This window comes from Trachurus japonicus, chromosome 10, assembly GCF_045865225.1.
Source record: "Trachurus japonicus isolate A0001 chromosome 10, Traja_1.0".
NCBI lineage: Eukaryota > Metazoa > Chordata > Actinopteri > Carangiformes > Carangidae > Trachurus > Trachurus japonicus.
Window position 1 is genome coordinate 11654525 of NC_140916.1, and position 26650 is coordinate 11681174.

A 26650-nucleotide genomic window follows, 5' to 3' on the forward strand; every position below is an offset into this window, starting at 1 on the left:
GCCAACCAGGTTTCTCGCACATCATTTGCTGTTTCCAGCCGCCTTGCTGGCACATCATGTGCATCATGGAACAAATACCAAAGAAAAGACATGTCCTCATGTTCTTTGAACTGCCTGTTTCACTGTCACTGGATAAATATACTGTATTAAGTAGTAATTAAACGTCATACTTATATTTATTATATAAATATAAGTATTTCATGGCATGAATGAATGATAGAGAGTAAAAGATAAAGATGTTGCAGTGGTTAATTTAAACTTTGTGAGAAATTCTGCACATTTTTTTCATTTGTTGACACATTCAGTTTGCAGTTTCCCTTAAAGCTGTGAGATGAAAGTAGCAGGTCAAAGAAGGCGGGGGAGGATCACACTTCATTCTGCGGCTTTTGACACATAGATCTCAGGTGGACAAGTGCGTGTGTTGCACAGACATGTCTATCAAACCACAATGAAAGAGCCAAAGAAAGAAAAGCCTAGAGAAGTGCACTGAAAACACTTACTGACGATGCATGAAGATAGTAGTGTGTCACTAAATTGGTGTGAGTTGTACAAATGTTGAATAACCTGCATAGTAACATTGTGCATTGCTATTCCATGAGTGAAACAGTATATTTCTATAATTTTATATTATTATTAAATGTAACTGTCTGTGGTGGAATGTGATGATGGTCACGTAGACTTGGTTGAATAGTGATACGACTAAAATTGTGAGAAGACAGGAAACAACAGTGGCTTTGAAGTCACACCATGTTTTGGTGGTCCAACCACACCAATGCTCATCTTTCCATGCAGCGCTTGTTTGTCAGAGGTGACCGTTAATGTGTCTATGTGTGTCCACACATACACAACAAAGCATAGGACAGAATACAAGTGCAGTATTTTTCACATAAGGATGGAAACTAGTTTGCCTGTTGTAATTGTGCAGGGTGAGGAACACATATGTCACAAACATGTCATTGCACCATGAGTCATTTTGGTCCTTTCAACTCAACCCCTGCAAACAAAAAGCTTCATGGGACGACGTAGTCCTTTGTCCTAAAGACCTGCACTGGTGAATCTGAAACTCTAAACTGTGAAGTGTCAACATACTGGATGGTGTGACAGCCCTCGCCCACTGTCTGTTTCACTCTTGCTGCTACTTTTTCTCAACAAATGACAGACACAGTAGGCAGGGCCACCACTGATGAAGGGAAGTTCCTGTCCTTTGTCCTTGGGTGGGTCCTCGATAGCTCCTCTGGCTTTCTCTTCAATTCACTGTGTCAATCTTTGTTTAATCTGTACAACAACAAAAAGGAAGAAAAAGAAAATTGCATCCTCAAAATCTGTATTAGCAGTGGAACTGAACTGACACGGTGGTTGAATTTTAAATTGCCGTAAGATATTTACTGCAGATACATTACAGCATTATTTGCTTATAGTTTATAGGTTATAGGTTATAGTTTCATTTGCTATTTGTTTTGTTTTTTATGTCATCAGGTTTCTACCAAAAGGTGGCAGTGAAGTGAAGTAAGAACAAAGAAGCTGTTGCAATCCACTGCCCTAAAATCTCAATACACAAACTAAATGTGGGAGGCCACAAATGATGTGACCACTGAATTTTGTTGTGGTTATGGTTGACTGTGTAGTTAGTTTGAAGAAATGTGTTTGTCATATATGATGCCATTGAGTTTAAACTTTGCCTGGTTGCCTCAGTGCTCCACAATTCCTGTGTCAAGTGCCAATACAGGAAATTGTGTGCTGAAGCATCATGGTGAAAATTAAGAAAAGTTGTGTCCCATCACAGTCCAATAATTTCACCTTCATTAAAGGACAATTCCAGGCGAATTCAACTCGGGGGTGTATTTTCCTATCATTTTAGGTCTAAAAGAAGGAATCTGAAGATTTTCAGTTTAATTGCTCCTGTTTTGCAGTAGTTGCATCTGTCCCCGCATCGCCACGGCAGCAATGAATGGGAGTGGATGTAAGTTCCGCTGTTTAGGCTGTTTACATCCCTCAAAGCCGCAATTTTTTTCCACAGACAGCGTCAGATGGCGACTCAAACATGCACCGAGAAGTTTATTTACTTCAAGCAAGCCGACATGTTTGTAAAAGTCGATCTAATTCAAAGTCTCCCGGAGTCTCGCGCGAGCCCGAAGTTGCAGTGCTGGTGTATTCAGGCGCAGTAGGAGCTCCCATTTGTGTCATAAACACAGGAATATCAACTCTTTACTTGCTTGAAGTGTACATTTTTTTCCACAGACAGCGTCAGGTGGCTACTCAAACATGCACCGAGAAGTTTTTTTTACTTGAAGCAAGTAAAGAGTTGATATTCCTGTGTTTATGACACAAACGGTAGCTTTTCCCACTGCACCTGAACACACCGCGCACGGCAACTGGGTCTCGCGCGAGACTCCGGGAGACTTTGAATTAGATCTAGTTTTACAAACATGTCGGCTTGCTTGAAGTAAATAAACTTCTCGGTGCATGTTTGAGTCGCCATCTGACGCTGTCTGTGGAAAAAAAATGCGGCTTTGAGGGCTGGAAACAGCCTAAACAGCGGAACTTACATCCACTCCCATTCATTGCTGCCGTGGCGATGCAGGGACAGACGCAACTACCGCAAAACAGGAGCAATTAAACTGAAAATCTTCAGATTCCTTCTTTTAGACCTAAAATGATAGGAAAATACACCCCCGAGTTGAATTCGCCTGGAATTGTCCTTTAAAGCCTGACCATACTATTTCTCTCATCAAATGTTACCATGTGCAGATACTAAAGAGATATAATCATGTACAGGTTTTAGACAAAAAAAGAAAAGATAGGATGCTCTCAAAAAATTCTAGCCTGTTGATGTTTTTTTAAATTTATCCCATAACTCCACAAAGAGTGCAGAAATAGAGCAAAATCTGGATTAATATTACATCTCCAGGATTGAACTGCATGATGGGTAAGAATTTATACCTAAAGTAATACCTTTGTACACTACTGTATATTTCAATTTTCGTATTTAGTATGAGCAATATAAACTGTTCTGTAAATGAACTTGTCATTTGTGTTATGAATAGAAATGAGTTAACACCAACAGTTAAAGAGGGAACAAACACTTGCTGTTGGTTTTGTTTCACGTGTTATAGTGTTTGATATTATTTCTGTGGCTGCACAGAGAATAAGTATAACAGGCCAATCAAATTTCTCGCACATTGTTCCCTCCCACTTTTTGTAATTATTAAAGTGTCTCATATACGAATTCAACAGCAGTTTCAAGTGGAATGGCAGAAACATGTCAATCATATTTTATATGCTACTGGTCCTGGGAATGGGGTGTAAGTACTGCATATTTATACAGATGTAATTTAGTCCAGTTGTGTTTCAGGTTTGTTTTAGGCTTAGAGAAGAGAATATTAAAACGAGTCGAGTTGTTAATCGTTGTTTTGTTTAATGTGTTTTCAGGGGGCACAGGAGAGCAGATCAGTGAGCCAAAGACTGTTCATGTTGGAGATAATGTGAACCTCACATGTGTCCGAGAAGGTTCAGGGACCTTGTTTTGGATCAGGCTTGTTTCTGGAAATGTTCTTCAGGTCTTAGGAAGAAGTCACAGCTTAAAGGCCATTGATCCCCGAATCACAGCGAGTGAAGAGCCTGGAGAATTTATTTTGCATATTAAAACAACAGAGCTCAGTGATACATCAGTTTACTACTGTGTAAAAACACATCAACGAGACTTGACATTTTTAAAAGGAATCGAACTGAGAGTTAAAAGTAAGTACAAAACAGTCACTTGTGTTTTTTCCGGCACTGTCTCATTACTGTTATTTGACTATCAAGCTAACTATCAACTTACTCTTAAATATAATACAAACATTTGTTTTGTATTAAAATTAAAAAATTAAAATGTTTAATCTTTTCAACTCTTTATACAGCAACAGAACCTGATATCACTGCAGCACCGACATCTGATCCAGTCCGCCCAGAAAACCCAGCGACTCTGCAGTGTTCAGTCCTATTTGACTCTGAGAACAAGACGTGTCCAGAAGATCACAGTGTGTACTGGTTCAGAGCCGGATCAGATAAATCTGATCCCAGTGTATTTTATGTCCATGGAGAAAATGGAGATATATGCAGGAAGGGTCCTGAAGCTCATTTGTCACACAGTTGTATCTACAACTTCTCTAAACGCATCAGTTTCCCTGATGCTGGAACTTATTACTGCGCTGTGGCCACATGTGGACAGATGTTTTTTGGATATGGAACAAAACTGGACATAGAAGGTGAGTGTTAATCATCTCAATTTAGTTGAGAGAAATAAGCTTTTTGGCATGTTCCATTGAAAATCTGTGAGAATCCGTAAAACAAAAACCATACCTCATGTCTATCAATAGTAATACATTGAGGAATTACGCTTTCTTTCGCTTTTACTAATTATTCATTTTCTTTATTTGCTCTTTCTCAATATTTTCACAGCAGTTTATACGTGTGACTGTCAGATGACCAACTCCACCGTGTTTCTCCTGTGTGTTGTTGTGGGTATAAGTCTGATTGTTATACCTCTCCTCCTTTGCTCCATAAATGCTTGGAACTGTTGCAGCGGTAAGGAAACATGAATTTTATAAGTGCTGATCACCGGTTAACCTTTAGAACATTTCCTTTTTTATTTTATTGAAATTCAGATAACCCTTGCTATATTTTACTGTTATTGTGTTTATTTAGAATACAGTACATATAATATAATACAGTACTTATCGTTTATGTAACAGGTACTGCAAACACTGATGGACAGTGCAATCAGCATTTCAGGAAGTCAAAGGTAAGTCTAACAAATGTCAGGTCTGCTGTCATTCATTCATTTATGCTTTCAACGTAATAGTCATAATCATCACAAAATTTGCCATGTACTGTATGTTGTCAGAGAGGTGAGGACGCTTGGGTTTATTCAGCCGTCGTCTTCACCATGATGGACATTGGCAAAGGTGGAGTGAGGGATGCACAAGCAGCAGAGAGAGAGAGGATCCATGACGCTGTCAAGCCTTTTGTGTTGGATTAGCCATACATTCAATTTTAACAAAAAATGAAATCTGGGTCACTCTAGTGGCTCGCCCTGTACAGCAGGTACCATGTGGGCTGAGTCCTAACTGCAGCAGCTCAGGTTAAAATCCATCTCACAGCCTTTTGCTACATGACGCCCCACATTTCCTGTCTCTCTCACTGTCACTGCCATATTAAAGGCCTAAAAAAATATATATATATATACGCCTCCATAGCATAGCTCTGAGCAGATCGCGGCTGTTTTTTTATTTCTTTATTATTTTTTCTAATTGGTTGTATGTCATTTTTGTACTTTTATTCACATATATCTTACATTACTTGTGTTATTGTTGCCAGTGAGCCAAACAAAATCACACAAACACAGCTTTTCTTCACAATATTAACAGCAAAATCACATAATGAAGATAAAATTTGTTACAGTATGTATTGATCCCAAAATCTATGATACACAAAAAATATTGTTACAGTATTGTTACTCAGACACAGAGATAGAACAGAACAACTCAAAATATAGACTTCCATTTAAATCTGAATTATACACCTTCACTGTTGGCAATGTATGTATTTTTTCTCTGATTTTTCTTTTTTTTGGGAGGGGAGGATGTTGCAGAAGATGTGGAGATATTTGTCCTCAAATTGTAAAATTTTGGGGAAATGTTAAACCTAGTTATTGTCAGAATTTTGGGCAATGGTTTACTTAAGTCATGTGCATTACTGTACTTAGGCATCATGACAGGAAATGTTGTGTTAAAAGAGGACGGATATTTACTGAAAATTCTGTTAGTAGATGACTGGCTGAAAATTGTGAATGAAATATATACTATGGAACAATTGACTCATAAGATAAGGACTCAAGGAACAATGTCGCGGAAAGTGGGAGAAATGGACTGTACACATATCAACAACAGCATAAGGACTATCACAGTGATAACAAAGCAAGATCAAACCGTAGAGGCATGGTGATCCAGCATGTTCTTTTTCTGATTGTTTTTCATTTTGCTTATCCCTTTTTTCCTATATAAAATGTACATTGCCAAGAAAAAAAACAATAAAAAGAAAGTATCAAAAAAAAAAGTCACCACTGTCTACATGGCTTCCTGTTACCCATACCACGACAAGATGAGTGGCACCAAAATACTTTTATACTTGTGGTTCTGTTGCGGGACCTGCAAAGCCTATGACGAGGGTTGGTCATGCATGTGGCAATCTGCTGTCCTGTCCTCTACAGCAGAGTACGTACACTCCTGTGGCGCCTCTGTCCGCTTCTTCAGTATTTTTTCTTTCCTTGCAGAGAAATTGAGAGCTGCATAGCTCATTGCTTCACCATCCTAGAAACCATGACCCACATAAAAAGTGAAAACCGTATACATGTAAAGGGGAACTTTACAGTTGGTTAATTATCTGTGAGTTTGACAGAACTGTATACAGTCATTTGACATATTGTTAATACTGAGATATTGACTAGCAGCTTCAAAACATATTTACCCCATTGTTTAAATGACCCACAGTTGACCTATCAGGTCCATGGAGATGGGCAGAATTTGCAGCTCCTGTTAAAAAAATTAATCTCTTGTATCACTTGCTTCGTTGGTTTTCTAGTGAACACAGGTTACCAATTTTCTGCATCACACTCCTCACAAAAATCTAATGGGTCAACTTAGATAAATGCAAGACTCTTTCAAGTAGTTCAATTTTAGTTCAGTCATACAGAACGAAACATCACAATCTACAACTGTGGTATTTTAGCCTTACTTAATTATGAATATTCTAAATGACAAATGTAAGAAAGTCACAAATGTATGTTGTTGTAAAGATGACAAACAGGTGGATGATTCAATTGTTTTTCGGAACATGTGCGGGGAACACACTGCCTGTGTTGCATGTGGAAGGTGGCTGCTGTTGCTGACCCACTGGTGGGAACCGTCACTGCTGCTGTCATCTCTATTCCTTGCAGGCTACTGGAATGTTGGATTATTTATCGTTGTAAAGTAATTTTTCTTATTCACAGTTGTCGTTAAAATGTCACTAAAATGCCATAGACAACTACAGCGAATGTCAATGCAGCCATCAACAAGTCTTTTTCCTTGTCTATTCTTGCTAGGAGCCAAAAGCAAAATGTCTAATCTCAAATCACTCGTGATGTAAGAAGTTAACAGTGTGTTTGCTACAGCCGGCCAGACATTCCCAACTCTAACTCTAAATCATGACTTTTATGTTGTTGTGTCATAAAGCTTGATTGAACTATAAAGTGAAACCAAATGTTGAACGTACCTTTGCAATGTTCGCACACTCTTCGATTTACACAGAAAATGAGGGTGGTAATCACTATCACACAGCACACCAACAGTCCTCCAAGCACAAGTACAACAGGGTCCAGTCCTGGTCCTGAATTGTATAAATATTCTTAGTAATTATTAAACATGATTTGATTGTGGAGTGGACTTTTGGCAGTACTTGTTTGTTATTGATAGGACGAGAATTTTGAAAAATCAAGCCATTTTTTAAACTGGTATAAATATAACATAAATATTATCTAGCTCAAAGCAATTGGCTTTTTGCTTAAATTAACAATAATAGTCAGGAAAAATGCAAGGTGTTTTAACCAACCTAAATTTATCAAAATTCACTTGTGATTTAAATACAACTGTAAATACATACTTGTTTCCACTTTAGTTCCTGGACCGAACAGGATCTCTCCACATGTGACCACAGCGCAGTAGTAAGTCCCATCATCAGAGGAGTTCTGTATAGTTTTGGACAAACTGTAGACACAGCTCCTTTCTTCCTCTTCATCACTCCTGTTGCTGTCAGTGTAAATGATTCCTGGATGAAATCCTCCTGATCCGGCTCTGAACCAGTGCACACTGTGTTCACCTGGACACTGAGTTGTGTTGTAAACCAAACACTGGAGACTCATTGAGGTTCCCAGCTGGACTGATGCTGTCTCTGGAATTTGTTTCACGTAGACAGTTTTCTGCTCCTCACGACCTGTGTGATTTGAGAAAAGACTTTTGTGACTATCCAATCTATGTGATCACTCACATAGGCTTAAACACTGAAAGTATGAGATGTTTTACCATTCACAGCTACGAATGTGCCACTGACGAAATTCTGTAAATATGTTGTTCCATTTTGACAGAAGTACGTTGCTTCGTCCTCTTTGCTGACATTTCTGATGGTAAGAAGATACTGATCATCCCCTTTGGTAATTGCGAAACGTGAGCCTTTAAATTTTTCAGTGAGTGTTACTGTGCCAAGTACTCCTGCAGCAATTTTTTGTACCATATGTCCAAGAGGCTGCTTATACCAATGAAAGAATTTACCCTCAGCCTCCAACACTGGACATGTCAATGTGACATTGCCACCAAGTTCAACCACAGTCAAAGAGATCAGGTGAGGAACCTCTGCAGTTTGAGTCAGAGCTGAAAAAAGAGAAACACAAAAACTAAGTTACAACATGAGATGACAAAATGTCTTCACACACAGTAAACAGCAGTGAGAGTGGTATTTTTGTCGCAGTGGGTAAGTCGTGTACTCACACATTGTACTAAGAAGAACCAAAGCAGCCAGTTTTGCGATCATTGTGGTACTGTACCCTTGTCTTGCACTGCTGATGTGTTTCCACCCAAATGGAAGGTTCAGTCACAAGATCATCACCGTTTGCAGAGAACAAGACATGCTGATTGGCTGAAATAGAAAATGTACTCCTCCCTAAGCTTAGCAAATACACAATTTCAATTCAGCCAAAATTACCATATAAGCAAACCTTTTTTTTTTCTTTACACAAATTTGATTTTATTTGAACAAAATTAAGTGAGATAAAGATTCAAGTCAAATTTTAAAAGTTTTTTTTTTGTTTTTTTTTTAATATTGTTTTTCTGTTGCAAGCTAATGACAACATGTAGCAAGACAGTTTAGTTCAGAATTATGTGATTTCTTTGTACTACACAAACACACAAAGCAGTATACTTATAAAAAACTGAAAGCTGTAGTGTTATAAAAGACTGCATGAGGGACTGAGGTCTAGAACTTCAAGGAACAGGAACAACCAGACAGTCATGATATGTTTTACTGTAAAGAAATCACGCTGACAATCGATGTGGTCATGTACAGTATAATCATGATGAATGCTAATACCAAGCTAAGTCTAAAACGGTGGGTCATACAGGAACAAAGACCCATTGAATATAAAAAGTCCAACCACAACAAAGTTTCCATGCATCATAGACGGTGTGAACAGTACACCGTCTGTGACACACTGCTCTGCTGTGACTTTTACGGAGAGGTAAGGCGAGATGGAGACCCACCACACCACCCACACCCTCCCACCACCTTTTGACAACAGTAGTAGCAGTAAACAATCTCGCTTAAATTCAGGGCCTATCCTGACTTGTGCTTTTCTACCTGTAAGTCTCTCTCTCTTTCCTATTTTTAAAGTTTTTGGGGGGCATTTCATGCCTTTTATTAGGTAGGACAGTGAAGGGACACAGTAGAACAGGTATTGAGACTGGGGGCATGTCAGGCAGTAAAGCTCTTCTCAGTTGGGAGTCAAACCGGCAAACACTGCTTTGGACTATGCATGCATGCAATGTGTTCTAACTACTTGAGCACTCTGCCGGCACCTTACTTGCTGTAATAAATATGAGGATTATTCATTTGAACTGACAGGGAACACAAAATGTGCAGACTATTTGAATAATGGCACACTCCATTGACGTTCAACAATCCTGTATGTTCCTGACTCTTGTTGTTTCAAACTTCTCAACGACGGTGTTTTTGTCACGGCTGACATCATGAGAATGCTGCAAACTAGTCACAAGTTACTACAATCAGAAAGATCCATAAAAGTCTGAAATCCACCTGCCTATGCTGTTTGGTCATCAGTGTGAACAGAAATGGTGGTAAGATCTCCCAGAAGGTCAGATGAAGGCAGTTGAAAGGATAATGTCACCTGATTTTGAAAGTCAGTGCATTGCAAGAATGGGTGGTGCAAAGAGCAGGTAAGTCCGCATAAAAAACATCAATACATTCAATCAGACCCCAGTCCCAATGCATGGCTAGTACTGTACTGTCATCAAGGCAATGGTGTCACGTTTTGGAATAGCAGGACCCAAATACAGACTCAATTGACAAAGGAATTTATTTAGAAAAAGGAAATCAAAGTACAACGGAAACAAAGTAGCAACAAAAGAGTCAACGAGCCTAAGTCTCGGACAGGGAGTAAATGAGGAATCCAAAGTTCAACAGAAAATAAGAAAGTACAAAACAAGGGACTAGAAATACCAAACTCACAACATGGAACACGGCAATGCAGGGGACAAACGCAGACAATCAGACAAAGGGAGACACTGAGGCTAAATACACAAGGGAAGACACAGGTGAGACACATGAGGTAATCAAACAGGCGGGAAACTTAACAGGAAGACAGGAGTAAGACGCTTTACTTCAAAGTGAAACAGGAACACAACAGGAAAACAGGACAGAACTTCAAAATAACAAATGAAATAACTATACAAAGGAACCCACAGAGGACATAACACTAAGACAAGACACAGGGACACAACGGGGACGCAGATCCTGACAAATGGTTCCTTTACCATTTTGCATCCTGCAATAAAAGGCTGTTGATATTTTCTTCACAGGAAACAGCTTGTAAAAACAACAGATATGTTGTTTACAGTACCTCACCTAAGAGAAGTGTTACTGTAGGTGCCCATCATCAGAATCAAATGTGAGTTGTCAAGCTACTGTATTGTTTCATGGTTTTAATGTGGAAAGTTTGGTTGACATATTTCCGCTGTGGTAGAACAGTGGAAGGCCAACATAATAACAGGCCAATCAGGTCGCTCTAAAATTGTTCCCTCCCTTTTGATATGACTACATTAAGGCAAATCGCGCCCTATATCAACTGCTGTGCCAGATGGTGAAACCTGAGAATGCTGATCATAATACATATTCTACTCTTGCTCAAAATTGGGCGTAAGTATTTACTCCAGAAATATTTAAAATACATTTTGCATAGAGACATATGACTGTTTCTCTATTGTTAACCGTTGCCATGTTTTTTGTTTTTTTGTTTTTGTCCAGGCTGCACAGAAGACTACAGTTTTGAGACAAAGACTGTTGATGTTGGAGAAAGTGTGACTCTGACATGTGTCCGCCAGAAGGATTGGCTTTCAACATATGTATATTGGGTCAGAATTGTGTCTGGAACGTCTCCCGAAACTTTAGGAGGAACATTGTCTCATGATTATGAGAAGATCAAGCAAACTCATCACGTAACAGCAAAACAAGAGCCTGGACAGTATGTTCTGCATATTTCCAAAACACAGTTCAGCGATTCTGCAATCTACTACTGTTTAAAAGTGACAAAACTTAAAATGACGTTTCTAAAAGGAGTGTTTCTGAGAGTCAAAGGTAAATCAAACAAAAGCAGAAACAGATATAAATAATTGTAGTGCTCCTGTAATTCATACTCATTGAACTGAGTGAAACATGTTTATGCTTTTTGTCATAGAACCAGAACCTGATATCACTGCCATCACTGAAGACTTCCGATCTGATCCAGTTCATCCAGGAGACTTAGTGACGCTCCAGTGTTCGGTCCTCTCCGACCCTGAGAAGAAATCATGCCCAGACGATCACCGTGTGTACTGGTTCAGAGCCGGATTAGATGAGTCACATCCCCGTTTAATTTACGCTCATGATAACAGTGGTGAACAATGTGACAACAGTACTCAGGCTCAGACGACACAGAAATGTGTCTACAACTTTTCCAAGACCATCAGCCCCTCAGATGTTGGGACTTATTACTGCGCTGTGGCCTCATGTGGACAGATATTAATTGGAAATGGAACAAAACTGGACATTGAAGGTAAGTGTACCACAATTATTTTCAATGAGGAATTTAATACTTTAAGATCTTGCTCATTATTACCTGTAGCTTAGTTTTTTTTTCTTTAATTTTTCAGTTGATTCACAAGAGGACAACACAGTTGCCCTGCTGTTATGTGCTGCATTGGCTTTAAGTCTGTTTGTGATAGCCATCCTTGTCTGTGTCATCACTAAAAAATCTTGTGCTCGTTGCAACGGTAAGAAAAGTTACTCGTATATCGACCTGCTGATGTAAATTTTTCCCAAAATCTATCATCATGATTCACATGTGTAAAGTTACTTTGTCATTCATCTTAAAAAATAAGGGTCTCATCCAGTTGTTTTTATTAAAACAGCTGCTGTCGGTCTGCAAACAATTACTGCTGAAGCCAGTAGTGATCAGCAGGTAAAGCACATGGCTATAAGATATAATCAGTATTCATTTTTTATGTATTAAAACCTGCTCTCATTTTTAATTTTGCAGCGAAACGAGGACTCTTTGGTTTATTCTAAAGTAATCATCACCAAAAGAAAAGCTGAGCAAACAGGGAGAAGGAAGGCAGCAGCAAGAGAGAGGACAGTCTATGCTGATGTCAAGACCTTGGTGATACATTAACAGTTCAAATACTTTGACTTTATTTACTAATGGTACCAAAAAATGTGTGTGACACAATATATCAGATGTATACCACAGTTGCAGCACTGCACAGCTCCTTATTTGCTGTTGTTAACATAGTAATTTAGAAAGTACATAATCTTTTATCTTGTGTAAATTTGACATTTTTATATTTAGTGCAAACTAAATTTCTGTTAGTTTTGTTTGTCTATTTTATTGTTTTCTTTTGTGAGCCATGGAAATAGTTTCCTGTTCTCTCTTTTCTGGGTTCATTTCCTGCTTAAGCTTCAGTTCTGGATCAGCTCAAAACAAAAACCTGTATACTAAAGACAATTGACATGTATGTGCTTGTTGTTTAATTTGTAAATAAACTTCACATCTAAAATGCAGGTGCCATTTACTTCATATGTCCACCCATATACAGTGTGTGTGTGTGTATATATATATACAGTGTATATATATATACTGTATATACACAGTATATATATATTGTGGGATTTTGAAAAGTATTTTAGTTGCATCACTTCCAGAAGCATCATGGAAGGTCAAAGGTCATAATAGTTGACATTTCCTTGCTCTTTCTAACCTCTTTGCATTTTACAAAACATGCTGAGAATTTATCATTCAAATCCACAAAACTTATCACTTCACAGCACAACATTAGACCTCCATTTGTTACTTTAAAAACACTGAAAGTAAAAATCGTAAGTATCCATTTAGGGCTCAGATAATGTCCAAAAGAAAACTGAAAGCATTTTGCTTATCAACCACGGTGGCCCTGATTGAAATATCCTGACACGTGTTGGCTGTATTACCACTGAATTTAATACACTCCAGAGCAAATGAGGAGATAAGGTATTTGGTGATTTTCTTACTTTTCATCTGACTCTTATTTAACTCTGAATGACACAAATGTAAAAAAAAAAAAAAAAAAAAAAGGGTTAGAAAAAAAATCTTCAGCCTTATCAGGCAGTCAAAGAAGAGCTACTTCAGAGCAAGGAGGTTTGAAGGCCACCTGAGCTTGTAACCCAAACCAGTGACAGCATGCACTTCTCTTAGCTTGGGCACCTGAGCTCCTGCATACAGCTGTCTCTTGATGGTCCTGTTCTCTGATCTCAGGAAAATGCTTCAAATCCAAGCAGGACACATCTACAGAGCATCATCACTGCATTTTATTGCATCATTGCTTTGAGTACCTTATTGAATACCTGATTTTACTGTACTTTATATATTTGCATTATAAATCGGGCTGGACTCTTACACCCTCAAAGCCTTCGACACATTTCTTCTGTCAGTGTTACCAAGTGCTGTGTCATATCATGCCACTTTTATGCAAGAATGTTGATTTAATAGATTTAGAAGTGTTGTCTGTTTGAAGACAAACCTGTTTCTCCTTTTGTATTAGCCAAGTATTAGTTCATGCATACATATTTGCTCTTTTCATTTTAATACCGATGTGAAGCAATAATAGTCTCCATGACAACTGTTAGCACGGCTCAAAAAATGATTTTAAAGAAGGAAATGTTCCAAAACCAAACATCACACACAAAAAAGCGTGTGATGAAAAACAAAAAAACCCAAAATGAAGATGAACTGAAAGTGGTCTGAGCCTCCGAGAAGGCAACAACAGTGTGGCAGGAAGTGCGCTTTAGACTCACATAACCAGTCAGGTGCGTTTGATGACCTCAGCTCCTTCCTTCACTGAAATACCTACAAATGTCCCAACAAGAGACACTGTCAAGATGATTGTTTTGTGGGTCACGTTGCTCGTTCTACATCGTGCATGTAAGTGTAGTTTTATTCCTGATTTTCAATTCAAAATAAGAGTTTATGCGTTAGCTGGATTTTAACTTTTAGACATTATACATTAGTTTTTATTAAATGTTTTTCTTCTTTTCTTTCAATTCAGATACGCTGGTTCCAGTGATCACAGTTCAGCTCGGGGAACCTGTGACCTTCACGTGTGCTCTGTTTGATGTTGAGATCAACCACAGGATACTCCACTGGTACAAGCAAAGTGTCGGGGATAATCTGAAATTAATTGTGTCAGTGTGGAGAACAACAAAACCTCAATATGCTCCAGAGTTTTCTGAATCCAGACTGAAGGTAAATAGTGATAACCATTTTATCAACCTGACCATAGTAAGAACGATTCAAGAAGATGAGGGACTGTATCACTGTGCGTTCACGGATTGGACTGACAATGCGTGGACTGGAACATATTTGTCAGTAAAAGGTAAATCTTTTCTTGTGTGTCTAAGCATTTTTTAAATTATCTTACTTGCATATGTCTTACAGATTTAACACAGTTTTGTATCACTCAGGAACTTCTCAGAGGACAAACTATACTGTTGTTCAGCAGCCGACAATGTCTGGTCCAGTCCATCCAGGAGACGCAGTGACTCTGCAGTGTTCAGTCTTCTCTGACAACAAGACGTGTCCAGGTGACCACAGTGTGTACTGGTTCAGAGCCGGATCAGATCAGTCTCATCCTAACATCATCCACACTGATGGAAATGAATGCGAGAAAACATCTGACTCCCTGAGGAGCTGCGTTTATCGCCTCACCAAGAACGTCAGCTCCTCTGATTCTGGGACTTATTACTGCGCCGTGGCCACATGTGGACAGATTTTATTTGGAGATGGAACAAAACTGGACATTCACGGTAACTGTATTATTTTTGTTTTAATTAAGGAATTTGCACATTTAAATTTCAGATAGTATAAAGTTTTACTAATGTAATATTTTACATTTCAAAACTTGTGATACTTAACATCATTGACTTGATCTTATTATTTTTATCTTTTCATGTTGTATCAGGAACCTGCATGTGCTCTCATTTGACCAGTGAAGCCATATTTACACTGTGTGGTCTCTTGGTTGTAAGTCTGGTCGTGACAGCCATCCTCATTTGTGCCATAAAGAAAAAAAAGTGTGACTGTTGCAACGGTAAAACAAAGTGTCACTACTCTGTCCAGAATGATTACATTCAAACTACTGCTCCTGATTTATGGTTTTCTCTTTGTTTCCCATTTCAAAATCCAGCTGCCGTCTGGGCACACATTGATGGTCAGAGGGATGTGAAGGTATTGTGTTTACATTTGGGACTAACCTTATCAAAATAAAATAAAAATCTGTAGCTTTCTTAACTCTTGTCTCATATTCTCTCTCAGTGCAAAGATGACATGAAGGTCTATTCTACTGTCACATTCACCATGATGAAAGCTGACTACAACTAACAGTAAAATAACGATGACAATTAGTTAAGTCCACTTGAGGAAAACAACTGTGTTTAAAATGAATGATGGAATGAGTTGGTAGAAAAACACTGATCCGATTCTATTGCTCAGTATTGGCGCCAGCATATTTAATAAACTGAGGATCAGAAGTTGTCAGATTTGGTTCTGGTGTGAAATGTTATATAATCATATACTTGCTGTAAGTAGCTACGTTGTGTTTCTTTTTTGGTTCATTTGTTTTTGTTGTTTTCCCATTTAAACTATTGAACTACTATTGTGAACATTATTTGGAACAATATCAAACTATCAATAAAGAAAACACATTTGATACTGTTGTTATCCATCATTGTGCAAAAGAAGCAATGGCAACATGTTTTGTCTAATAAATATAAGCAATACTTGATTTATAATTTGTGAAGCATTCTTCCTATATTGATACTAATTGGTGTTATTTATACAGTAAACATGTAAATGCAATCAGCTCTTCATTAATAAGCTCATCTAGAATGTGTTTCATGAATGTATTTTCTTACGAAGTGTAATACTGTATCAATTACAAACAAATTGTAAGATATCAGTGATTTGACTTTTATGCATCAACATTTTATGATGCATCATCATCATGCATATATTTTATGCACAATATATATATATATGCAGTACTGGCTAGTGAATGTTAACAGATGTACAGTATTAAAGCAGATATCATCGGCACGGCCGTTTCGGCTAATGCTGTGTTCAAGGCAGGCTTTTGAAACCGTAAGTTACAGCTTCAAGTCACAATTACGACTTGGTAGCGTTGCAGGTAACCCGTAGCTCGTGTTTTTACCGTCCTGTTGTCTGTGAAAGTTCCCTATAACGGCCACTCGTAACTTCCGACCCGTGAACTCGTACCAGATCGAACTGGTATGACTTCACAGGAAGGAAAAACACAAAGTACGAGTTTCCTTGAACGCACCATGAGTTAGCAGCCCCCGCCCTTGTCAGGCATCAATTGGTCCTCGTGCTACGTCACCACATTCACGCGCATCCCTTGGCTGCACACACAGCCCTTCATGCCGTTCTCTCTCCTCATTGGATAACACTTGTATCCCACAAGGAAAATTTTCTCCTCGGGTTACAGCAGAGCAGAGTGACGGAGAGACTCGTGTTTAGGCTGAAATACTTCATGTAAGTGATTGCTGACGGAAAATAGGACTATTTAGGACTTATATTAACAAAAACATTCCACTGATATCTGCTTTAAGCATTTTATATTTAATTCATATTAGAGTTTATTAGGCCTTAAATACTGACAGCTGCACAGGAAGTAGTTTTCTTACGGCATGTTCCATCCATTTCATGTGGACATCCTGTCAAAGCAAACATGAATTCTTCAGTGACCTCCAGTGAGGATTTTAAAAGGGATAGTTCAACATTTTGGCAAATTCTATTGCCATAATCCCTATCATCATAGCAGTAGGTTCATTACCTTTAATTATTGGCGCATGTTCTTTTGAGATCTGTGGAGCAGAGACGCGAGCTGCTCAATGAACACAATGGAGGTGAATGATACAGGTCCCCTGTCCCTCATCAAACTCATCAAATACACAATCCAACAACTTCAAAACGCTCTCATGGACAAGTGGTTACCTGCACATTGACCACACTATGAAATAATCATGTGGAATTATGTAACTTAACGACACATGAAGCAAATACTCTTAACTACTTGCGCTTTTGAAACCACTCCACTCAGCAGCCGTGTCTGGGATGTAGTTCTGGCTACGCATTTGCCTAGAAAACAACTCTCATAATGTTCCATTATTATTATTTTGTAACAAGAGCGTTTTGGAGTTGTTGGATTGTGTATTTGATGGGTTAGGGACAGAGGACCTGTAGTGTTCAACTTCACCTCCATTGTGTTTGCTGAGCAGCTCGCGTCTCTTCCCCTCTCGGATCTCAAATCAACATGCACTGAAAATTAAAGGTGATGAACCTACCCTGATGACCATAAGGATTATGGCAATAGGCGAATTTACCAAAATGTTGAACTATCCCTTTAAGTAAATGATGGTTGAATTGAATAAATACATTGATATGTAAATCAGCAACATCAACTCCACTGCCCTTAACATGCCCTGCGGCAGAGGGCCAGACACAGACCTCTGTGGAGAAAGGTGTTGCTAGTTGTGGTCATATGCTCTAACATCAGAGTACACACACTCTTGAGGTGACTCCCTCCTCTTCTTCTTTCCACTCTTCACTCTCCTTGTAGAAAAGTCCAGTGCTGCATAGTTCTCCACCTCATCATCCTGCAAACATATAATAATAATGATAATGATAATGATGTTTGTGTAAATTCAGATATCACAGCTGTAACAACCGATCGAGTTGAGAGTGTAAACTTTGAACATCTAAACTTTTGACTGTACTATAAAATAAAGCATTGCACAAAATCATGCAGGACACGGAAGTCATAAACCACAGCTATAGTCAGCTGACAGCCAGCAATTGTATTGCCATTTCTTATCTTGGGCAGAAGAAATTCTGCACAAACCTAAATTAAGAGTGTATTGTTTGATAAAGTCTGTTTACCAACTGGAGCCTTATGTCACCCTTAACCTAACTAGAGCGCAGAGGTCTGTTCGTGCCCAGTTGAGATATGGTATCTTGCCTCTGGCTGGCGGTTGAAACAGGACGTTTCCATTCAATCCCAGAAGAGAATAGAAAGTGTCACCTGTGTGACCTGAGAGAGGTAGAAAATGAAATGCATTTTTTGTTTTACTGTCCTTTTTACCATGACTGTAGACATACAGTAAGCTCTTTCTTAAAATGACCCCGGGCTGTCCTGATTTGTTTTCTGTGTCTGATGACTGTAGACTAGCATATCTGTTTAGTGAAAAAGTGTTTTATTTAGCTCAGTATGTGTTGAATGCTTACCACAAGCGCATGGGCGCGCTTTATGTTTGATTGTGGATTGTGCTTTCTGATGACTGTAGATCCCGGATTTGTGTATGTGGAGATGTTATTTTGTTTATTGTTCTTTATGTCTTTTGGTGTGTCTTGTAAGCCCATGAGGGCTGGGCACCTCTTTGGTGTATGACACCGTGAAAATAAAAAAAAAAACGAACTCCAACTAACTTATCAGTCACTGACCAGTCATCGCCATCCTCCCACAATAAGTGATCTATTTAAACCTAAGCTGTCATACACTGATCTGTCAAAAATGCCTCTTAAGTGATCTGAGTTACTTCAATTTCACTCTTGTTGGGGGGTTATTATTATTACGTATATACAGTGATAAGTCAAGAGTGGGCAAAATAGTTTTTGTCTGAGCAAATATAATACCAAACCACCACATATTTACCAGATTATTCGACTGATCCACATTTGACTCCTCATGTCCACGACGATGGGGAAAATGTATTGCCCCTGTGGGAAAAAAACAACTTCACTATTTATAGATAGATAGATAGATAGATAGATAGATAGATAGATAGATAGATAGATAGATAGATAGATAGATAGATAGATAGATAGATAGATAGATAGATCCATCCATTCATCCATTCATCCATTCATCCATCCATCCATCCATCCATCCATCCATCCATCCATCCAATGACACATAGGAGGGCAAGGGTGGGTTGAGTGTCTTGCCCAAGGACAATTTGACATTTGGACTGGAGGAAATTTAGGTGCAAGCGTACCACACAGACAGTATGTGAGCACAAGGGCTGACCCAAGAAAATAGAAGCTTCGTTCGTTGCCATGGTAATCGATCATGAAGTCCGTGATCGATTGTTTTTTTTTCTTCCTTTTTTCCTTTTTGACACCGGTTCTCATCGGCAATTGTTACATTACAATGAATAGGCTACTTGGCAACCTGGAAACCAGCCTGATTTTGGAGATATGCAGTGTTTGTATGCCATTACTTTCATTATTTCCGCTACGACACCCCCCCCCCGGTCAGACGTTACGGTCGCCGCCGCCACACCATTTTCAACATTTCATGAATCTAAAAATGGAGAATCAACATATTTTCAGTTTTTGGCTTTACAGTTAAACAAAGATGGACATCAAAACCTGTAATGTGCTCAATGCAGTGAGTAGTAATGTCCTAGTTCTTAGCAGAGACGCTTGAAACCTGGTTGAGTGACAACTTGTGGAGACATGTAGTCATGACATGTAAATATTAAAAATACTTGGTTGTTTTACACAAGGCCAAACATACACATTTATATGATTAACTTGTTTACAAAATATCATTACCCAACTACAAAATCCCACAAGCACAGAGACTTTTGAGGTTCCGTTTCAAAACCATAACTGAAATTAGAAGTCGAATATGTTGAACCTACCTTTACAATGTTCGCACACTTTCCTTTGATTTACGTAGAAAATCAGGAGACCAAAACACATCACACAGCAGGCCAACAGTCCTCCAAGAACAATGACAACTGGGCCCAGCACTGATCCTATCTCCAATGACACATTAAGCCAAGTCAAAATAATGCATAATGATTACATAATTATCATGAGTATATCTGGTTCATTTTCAATGTGTTTGCATCAAGTCTCAAAAGTCAAGGTGGATAGCCATTAAATTAAGTTGACCTCCCTAAACCAAAGAACTGATTTGTCACATATATATTTTAACATAGTCATATCAATTAATCAAACATTATTTATAATTTAGATACAATTGTAAACACGTACTTGTTTCCACTTTAGTTCCTGGACCGATCAGGATCTCTCCACATGTGACCACAGCACAGTAGTAAGTCCCAGCATCTGACGAGTTCTGTATAGTTTTGGACAAACTGTAGTCACAGCTCCTTTCTTCCTCTTCATCACTCCTGTTGCTGTGAGTGTAAATGAATCCTGGATGAAATCCTTCTGATCCGGCTCTGAACCAGTGCACACTGTGTTCACCTGGACACTGGACTCTGGTTTCTTTGTTCTTGTTGAGAAGTGAACACTGGAGAGTCATTGACTTCCCCGGCTGGACTGATGTTGACTCTGGACTTTGTTTCACGTAGACAGATTGCTGGTCTTTATGATCTACATGAATCAATAAAAAACAACATCACAGGTATTTCACAGTCTAAACTGTTTCATTCACATTAGAAATAGAATAGAAAGTATCAGATACTCTACCCTTCACAGCCAAGAAACTGCCATTGGAGAAAGTCTGTATATATCCTCCTGATCCACCGTGACAGAAGTACGTTGCTTCGTCCTCTTTGCTGACATTTCTAATGGTCAGATGATACTGACCATCCTCTTTCATTGATATAGTAAAACGGTCAGATTTTTCTTTAATTGTTACTTTGTCATTAAATACAGTAGCAACATGTTGGAGTATTTGTCCAAGAGGCTGCTTATACCAGTGGAGCTTTTCAGCTGAGTTAGTGAATGAACATCGAAAGTTCGCATCACCACCAAGTTCAACCACAGTCACAGAAATCAGGCCAGGACCCTCTGCAGTTTGACTCGGAGCTGAAAATCAGACAAACAAAAACAAAGTTACAACATGAGACGACAAGATTTATGAAAAAACATAAACAACTACCTTCACAGACCTCGCCTAAAATGCCAAAAACAGTTTGCACAGGTATTTTTGTCACAATTTGGACGCCGCACACTTACATACTGTGCTAAGAATAATCAAAGCAGTTAGTCGTCCGTTCATTGTGGTGCAACACCTTTCTCTTGCACTACTGATGTCTTCCTACCTGAGTGGAAGTTTAGTCACAACATCATCACAGTTTATACAGGAGAGGTCAGTGATTGGCTTACTTAAAGAAAAGGACCTCCCTCTTACTAAAGCAAGCCTCTGATGAGAGATGCACATATAGCTACCTTTTTATTTTTAGGGGTGTTATAATGACAACTTAATGATGGCTGATGAAATTTTAATGATGAATTTCATGGTTTATTGGGTATTATCCTCTTCACCATCTTTTGTGTTCTGTGCGACTGTTTTTTATGAACATTTCTGTTCTTTAAAGCAGTGCAGATGTCATCATACACATTTTATCTTTGGATGTAGAGGTGGCTAACCTTGTGACTAATGACATGCAACATGTAAATGCGACACTGCTGGAGTTTCCAACAGTTTTTACTGAGTTTGGCTTGTAAAAAAGATTGATGTTCAGAGGCCTCCATGTAAACTGTATGAGGAGGGTGAAAAGGACATGTGTGTTAGTAGCAACATCGATGGTGGTCTGTGGGTTAGGGAGGGACAACTTCATGAGAAAGTTAAAAGGAAATGTCACCAAAACCACAGAAAACCAAGAGATGTGGAAAACTCAAAAATGTTTGTCTGAGAGAGACAGAGTCAGAGCTCTACAATGTCAATTCACTTTAATTTTATTAAAATAGCATGCACACATTTCTTTTCTCAGGGTCTCTGCTGTGCAAAATAAAAATCTAACTTTTTTCTACAGTTTTCTAGACAATCTTGTTGACATCTACTTCACACTCTCAACTAGTTTCTTGATTGTTCTCAAATGAAACAGGTTTTCAATCAGGTGTTTTTTCACCAGGTTGTCACAGCTTTGGCTTCACTTTACATTTTTGCCAGGTACACTTGAAACTGAGAGAGAGACTAGTAGATGTACACTGAATGGGTTTGATGGTAAATGTATGCACCACAACTCCCCACATCTGCAGACAGAAACACACAAGCAGCATTTTATAACGCAAGAGACAATTCATCCTCCTCTGTTAACAAACACCAGTGTGCAGCTACTAACATTAATGAACCCCTGAGTCTCTCTGATCTCATGTCACTTTGTGCAGATATCCTTCACATCTCACTTGAGCACAACAAGTGAAACCACATGCAGCAGCTTCACGACAGACACAGGCTGTGGTGGGCCATCTCTCCCCCCTCTGACCAACTGAAGCTGTTTACTGAGAACAGACCTGAGTACGAGTTGCAACAGGATAAGAAGTGTGAACACAGTAGTACATATATAGTTGAACACAGTGAAATGAGCATTTTAGTTTTAAATCCACTCTTTTTGTGCTCTTCCAAAGTCCAACTAAAGCTTTGTCTTTATCTTATTAGAAGCATGTTATTGTATGAATATGTGATGTTCAAATAGATTAGATTTGTATTCATTTTGATTTAAGTTCATTCAGTAGTTATATAAACAGGCTACCAGTCCATCACTCAACTATGTGTTGCACATTGAAGCAGATTATCAAGGCTGCCAAACCTCTTTATCCATAATAGGACAAACTAAAAACCAGGTCACAGTACAAACTGCTGCTCTGCGCCAATGAAGACAGAGTGGGACGAGTGAATGATCCGGACCTCCCCCTCTTAGAGCAGCTACCAGTTAAAAGCATCAAACCACAGAAAAGTGTGATTTAAAATAATCAATTAACAGAGCTGCAGCGTCTTTAACTACTCCTGTTACATGATGTAATATCATTAATAATCACTATAGTACAGTGTGGTGATATTTACCTGGTCTCTATAAAAACTTTAATGCAGCAGTACAAGCTCAACTTACTGAGGCTAAAATAGAGAGTGAGAAAGGAAGAGAAGTATCTTTATTTTCACACTTTAGTTGAAAAACCACAGCCACAACAATGCTTAAGTTTCCATGCATCAGTTGTTTGTCAGATGCAGCAGCAGCGTGGACACAAAGACAGAGAAGAGAGCATGAAAGTATTTACTGCAAAACTTTTGTCTTGAATTAGTTTAGTCCCTCTTTGTGTGTAACTGTGTGTTTATTATGTACAGGGGCAGGACACGGCATCGTTTCATGAGATGATGAAATAAACTGTGTGTTTTTTGTTTTGCTTTTTTATACGTCAAAACTCCTGCTGTACATGTAGGATTAAAAATAACATCATTATCAACTTGTTCAGTCTTGTGGTCAACAGTGAACTGACCTCAGTACCGGCCACAAACCAAAGTGTCAGACAAAGACTGATGTGTTTTTAACCCTGTCAGTTTTCTACTTTTCTCTCTGTGCAGGTTGTAAGTAGCTGGAGTTGTATCAGATACCTCGACTCCTTTGTGGTCAGTGTTTGATGCCTCAGTCTGTGGTGTTGTACAGCATCACTGTGTGTGTTTCTACGATGCTGTGAGAGTGCTGCTCTGCTGCTGTCTTTCAGCAGCGCGAGAAGATGGACGATGTGACCACAACCACCTCCCCAGCTCTGTCTGCTCTGCTCTTCCTGCTGAGGTGACTGACAATCAGAGTGGGAGGATCATCGCGATGATGTGGAACGTCTGGATTGGCCGCCTTACACCATAATCAAGATGGCTCCTCACTGTGTGTCTGTGCGCGGCTGCAAAATGGCGGCTTAACCGAGAGTGTGGACATTTTTTGACGTTCAATATTCATCCTCAAAGCGCCACAAATCAAGTTCTTGAAAAGCTTTATTTTGATTTCACTTTGACTCTAAAGACCCTCCACACCAACTCACCCACTCACACCCTGGCTGAACAGATGTCTGGTGAGGTGGAAGCTTTAAAGGAAATTACATGATGTCATCAAACACTAATTAAGACGTTTTTTTGAACTGCAGTAACAGCAACAATATAAACAATAACAAGAAGAGGATGTGTCAATCAAATGTACACATCCAGAATTATTGGTAAATAAAACATTACGCAGACATTTTATACTTATAAAAATATTATAATTACCATGGTAACACCAATGTTATGACAGTGTAATTTACGCACATGTCAGTATGAAGATAGATTTCTATCGATTACATTAATATTTATGTATATAGATTAATATTATTAACCATAGCTTATTGTGGCAAGGTGAAGAGGGCCCGAGCGGGGATTGAACCCACACCTCCCGGGTAATAGTCATGCGCGCTTGCCAGTCACCCAAAGGGACATCCCCTTGGCCAAGTAGCCAGGGCACATGATCAATTGGAGGCATAGTGACAGGACCACCACTGTCACATCTCTCCCCCTCTTTTCACAAGCACGTCCTCGTGCTTCCGCGCAGGCTGCCACACATTAGGAATCCATGGACCCACCCCTAGTGCTACATGGATCCTGCCGACAACGCCAGAATGTGGCAGTTGAGGTTCCTGTCACTATGCCTCCAATTGATCATGTGCCCTGGCTACTTGGCCAAAGGGATGTCCCTTTGGGTGACTGGCAAGCGCGCATGACTCTTACCCGGGAGGTGTGGGTTCAATCCCCGCCCGGGCCCTCTTCACCTTGCCACATTCTGGCGTTGTCGGCAGGATCCATGTAGCACTAGGGGTGGGTCCATGGATTCCTAATGTGTGGCAGCCTGCGCGGAAGCACGAGGACGTGCTTGTGAAAAGAGGGGGAGAGATGTGACAGTGGTGGTCCTGTCACTATGCCTCCAATTGATCATGTGCCCTGGCTACTTGGCCAAGGGGATGTCCCTTTGGGTGACTGGCAAGCGCGCATGACTATTACCCGGGAGGTGTGGGTTCAATCCCCGCTCGGGCCCTCTTCACCTTGCCACATTCTGGCGTTGTTGGCAGGATCCATGTAGCACTAAGGGTGGGTCCATGGATTCCTAATGTGTGGCAGCCTGCGCGGAAGCACGAGGACGTGCTTGTGAAAAGAGGGGGAGAGATGTGGCAGTTGAGGTTCCTGTCACTATGCCTCCAATTGATCATGTGCCCTGGCTACTTGGCCAAAGGGATGTCCCTTTGGGTGACTGGCAAGCGCGCATGACTCTTACCCGGGAGGTGTGGGTTCAATCCCCGCCCGGGCCCTCTTCACCTTGCCACATTCTGATTATTGCTTATTTTTGTGTCTGTGTTTCCCAGAACCAGAACCTGATATCGTTGCCGTCACTGAAGATTTCCTATCTGATCCAGTTCGTCCAGGAGACTCAGTGACTCTCCAGTGTTCGGTCCTCTCTGACCTTGGGAAGAAATCATGTTCAGGAGATCACAGTGTGTACTGGTTCAGAGCCGGACCAGATGAATCTTATCCCCGTTTAATTTACGCTCATGGAAACAGTGGTGATCAATGTGAGAAGAGTCCTGAAGCTCAGACGACACAGAAATGTGTCTACTACAACTTCTCCAAGACCATCAGCTCCTCTGATGTTGGGACTCATTACTGCGCTATGGCCTCATGTGGACAGATATTAATTGGAAATGGAACAAAACTGGACATTGAAGGTAAGTGCAGAACATTTCTATATAATTTTTGTTTATTGCCCATTAAATTTTGTAATTTGGTGGAATCTATTAAGATCATGTATCACATAAATTTGTATCTACTGGATCTTCATATCTTGTCAAATTATAATACATTTTAAATTATGAATATAATTTGGTCTTTATATCATTTCAGGTCTCAACACGGAGGAGTTGCAGAAGTACAATGTAGTTCTGGTTGTATTATGTGCTGTTTTGGCTTTAAGTCTGATTGTCCATTGCCGTCCTGATTTATTTCATCAAGAAGAAAACATATAACTGTTGCAAACTCTCTCTTTACCTCAAACCACATTTTGTATAAGACAACTTTACTTGATTGACATTAGTCCTTTGTCTAAATTAATCTACAGCATCATTCAATTTTATAATTTTCTACTGTTCAGTCACAGTTTCTGGACAAACATATGCTACAACAACCAGTCGTGATCAGCAGAGACAACAGGTAAGGTCCATTAAAGTTGTTGGCATGTGTGTGTGTGTGTGTGTGTGTTTTTTTAAATTTATATGTAGATATTAAGATCTGCTCTTGTAACATTATTTACTATATATGTTCCCAGGGAGATGAGGACTCGCTTGCTGCTCCAACCTTCACCAAGAGGAAAGCTGGAAAAACAGAGAGTGGGTGAAAAGACAGCAGAGAGAGAAACAGTCTACACTGGTGTCAGAGCTCTGTGACAGATTAATGATCTCAGATGCTTAAAGTTGAGTTTCATCTAG

At 39.4% G+C, this 26650-nt stretch overlaps 4 protein-coding genes and 1 pseudogene across 4 annotated transcripts; 3 read left to right on the forward strand and 2 right to left on the reverse strand.

Annotated features, from left to right (window-relative positions):
* The first annotated feature begins 2922 nt into the window (after positions 1-2922).
* Positions 2923-5020, forward strand: LOC146979425 (uncharacterized). Its single transcript, XM_085788906.1, has 6 exons — positions 2923-2926; positions 3430-3738; positions 3900-4247; positions 4441-4566; positions 4734-4783; positions 4886-5020. Exons 1-6 carry the CDS (start codon positions 2923-2925, stop codon positions 5018-5020), a joined length of 972 nt encoding a protein of 323 aa, XP_085645032.1.
* Positions 5021-6174: 1154 nt separating this feature from the next.
* LOC146979426 (immunoglobulin kappa light chain-like) lies at positions 6175-8661 on the reverse strand. Its single transcript, XM_085788907.1, has 6 exons — positions 8562-8661; positions 8100-8444; positions 7681-8010; positions 7294-7407; positions 7070-7119; positions 6175-6350 (listed from the first exon to the last, which is right to left on the reverse strand). Exons 1-6 carry the CDS (start codon positions 8602-8604, stop codon positions 6198-6200), a joined length of 1035 nt encoding a protein of 344 aa, XP_085645033.1. The 5' UTR covers positions 8605-8661; the 3' UTR covers positions 6175-6197.
* Positions 8662-10958: 2297 nt separating this feature from the next.
* Positions 10959-14815, forward strand: LOC146979427 (uncharacterized). The gene is made up of 6 exons (XM_085788908.1): positions 10959-11001; positions 11110-11439; positions 11540-11896; positions 11994-12113; positions 14421-14617; positions 14810-14815. The coding sequence occupies exons 1-6, from the start codon at positions 10959-10961 to the stop codon at positions 14813-14815; spliced, it is 1053 nt and encodes a 350-aa protein (XP_085645034.1).
* A 17-nt stretch (positions 14816-14832) lies between these two features.
* On the forward strand, positions 14833-26608 carry LOC146979428 (uncharacterized; annotated as a pseudogene).
* LOC146979429 (uncharacterized) lies at positions 17917-21428 on the reverse strand. Its single transcript, XM_085789274.1, has 6 exons — positions 21386-21428; positions 20894-21235; positions 20453-20797; positions 20095-20211; positions 19101-19165; positions 17917-18045 (listed from the first exon to the last, which is right to left on the reverse strand). Exons 1-6 carry the CDS (start codon positions 21426-21428, stop codon positions 17917-17919), a joined length of 1041 nt encoding a protein of 346 aa, XP_085645400.1.
* Positions 26609-26650: the final 42 nt, after the last annotated feature.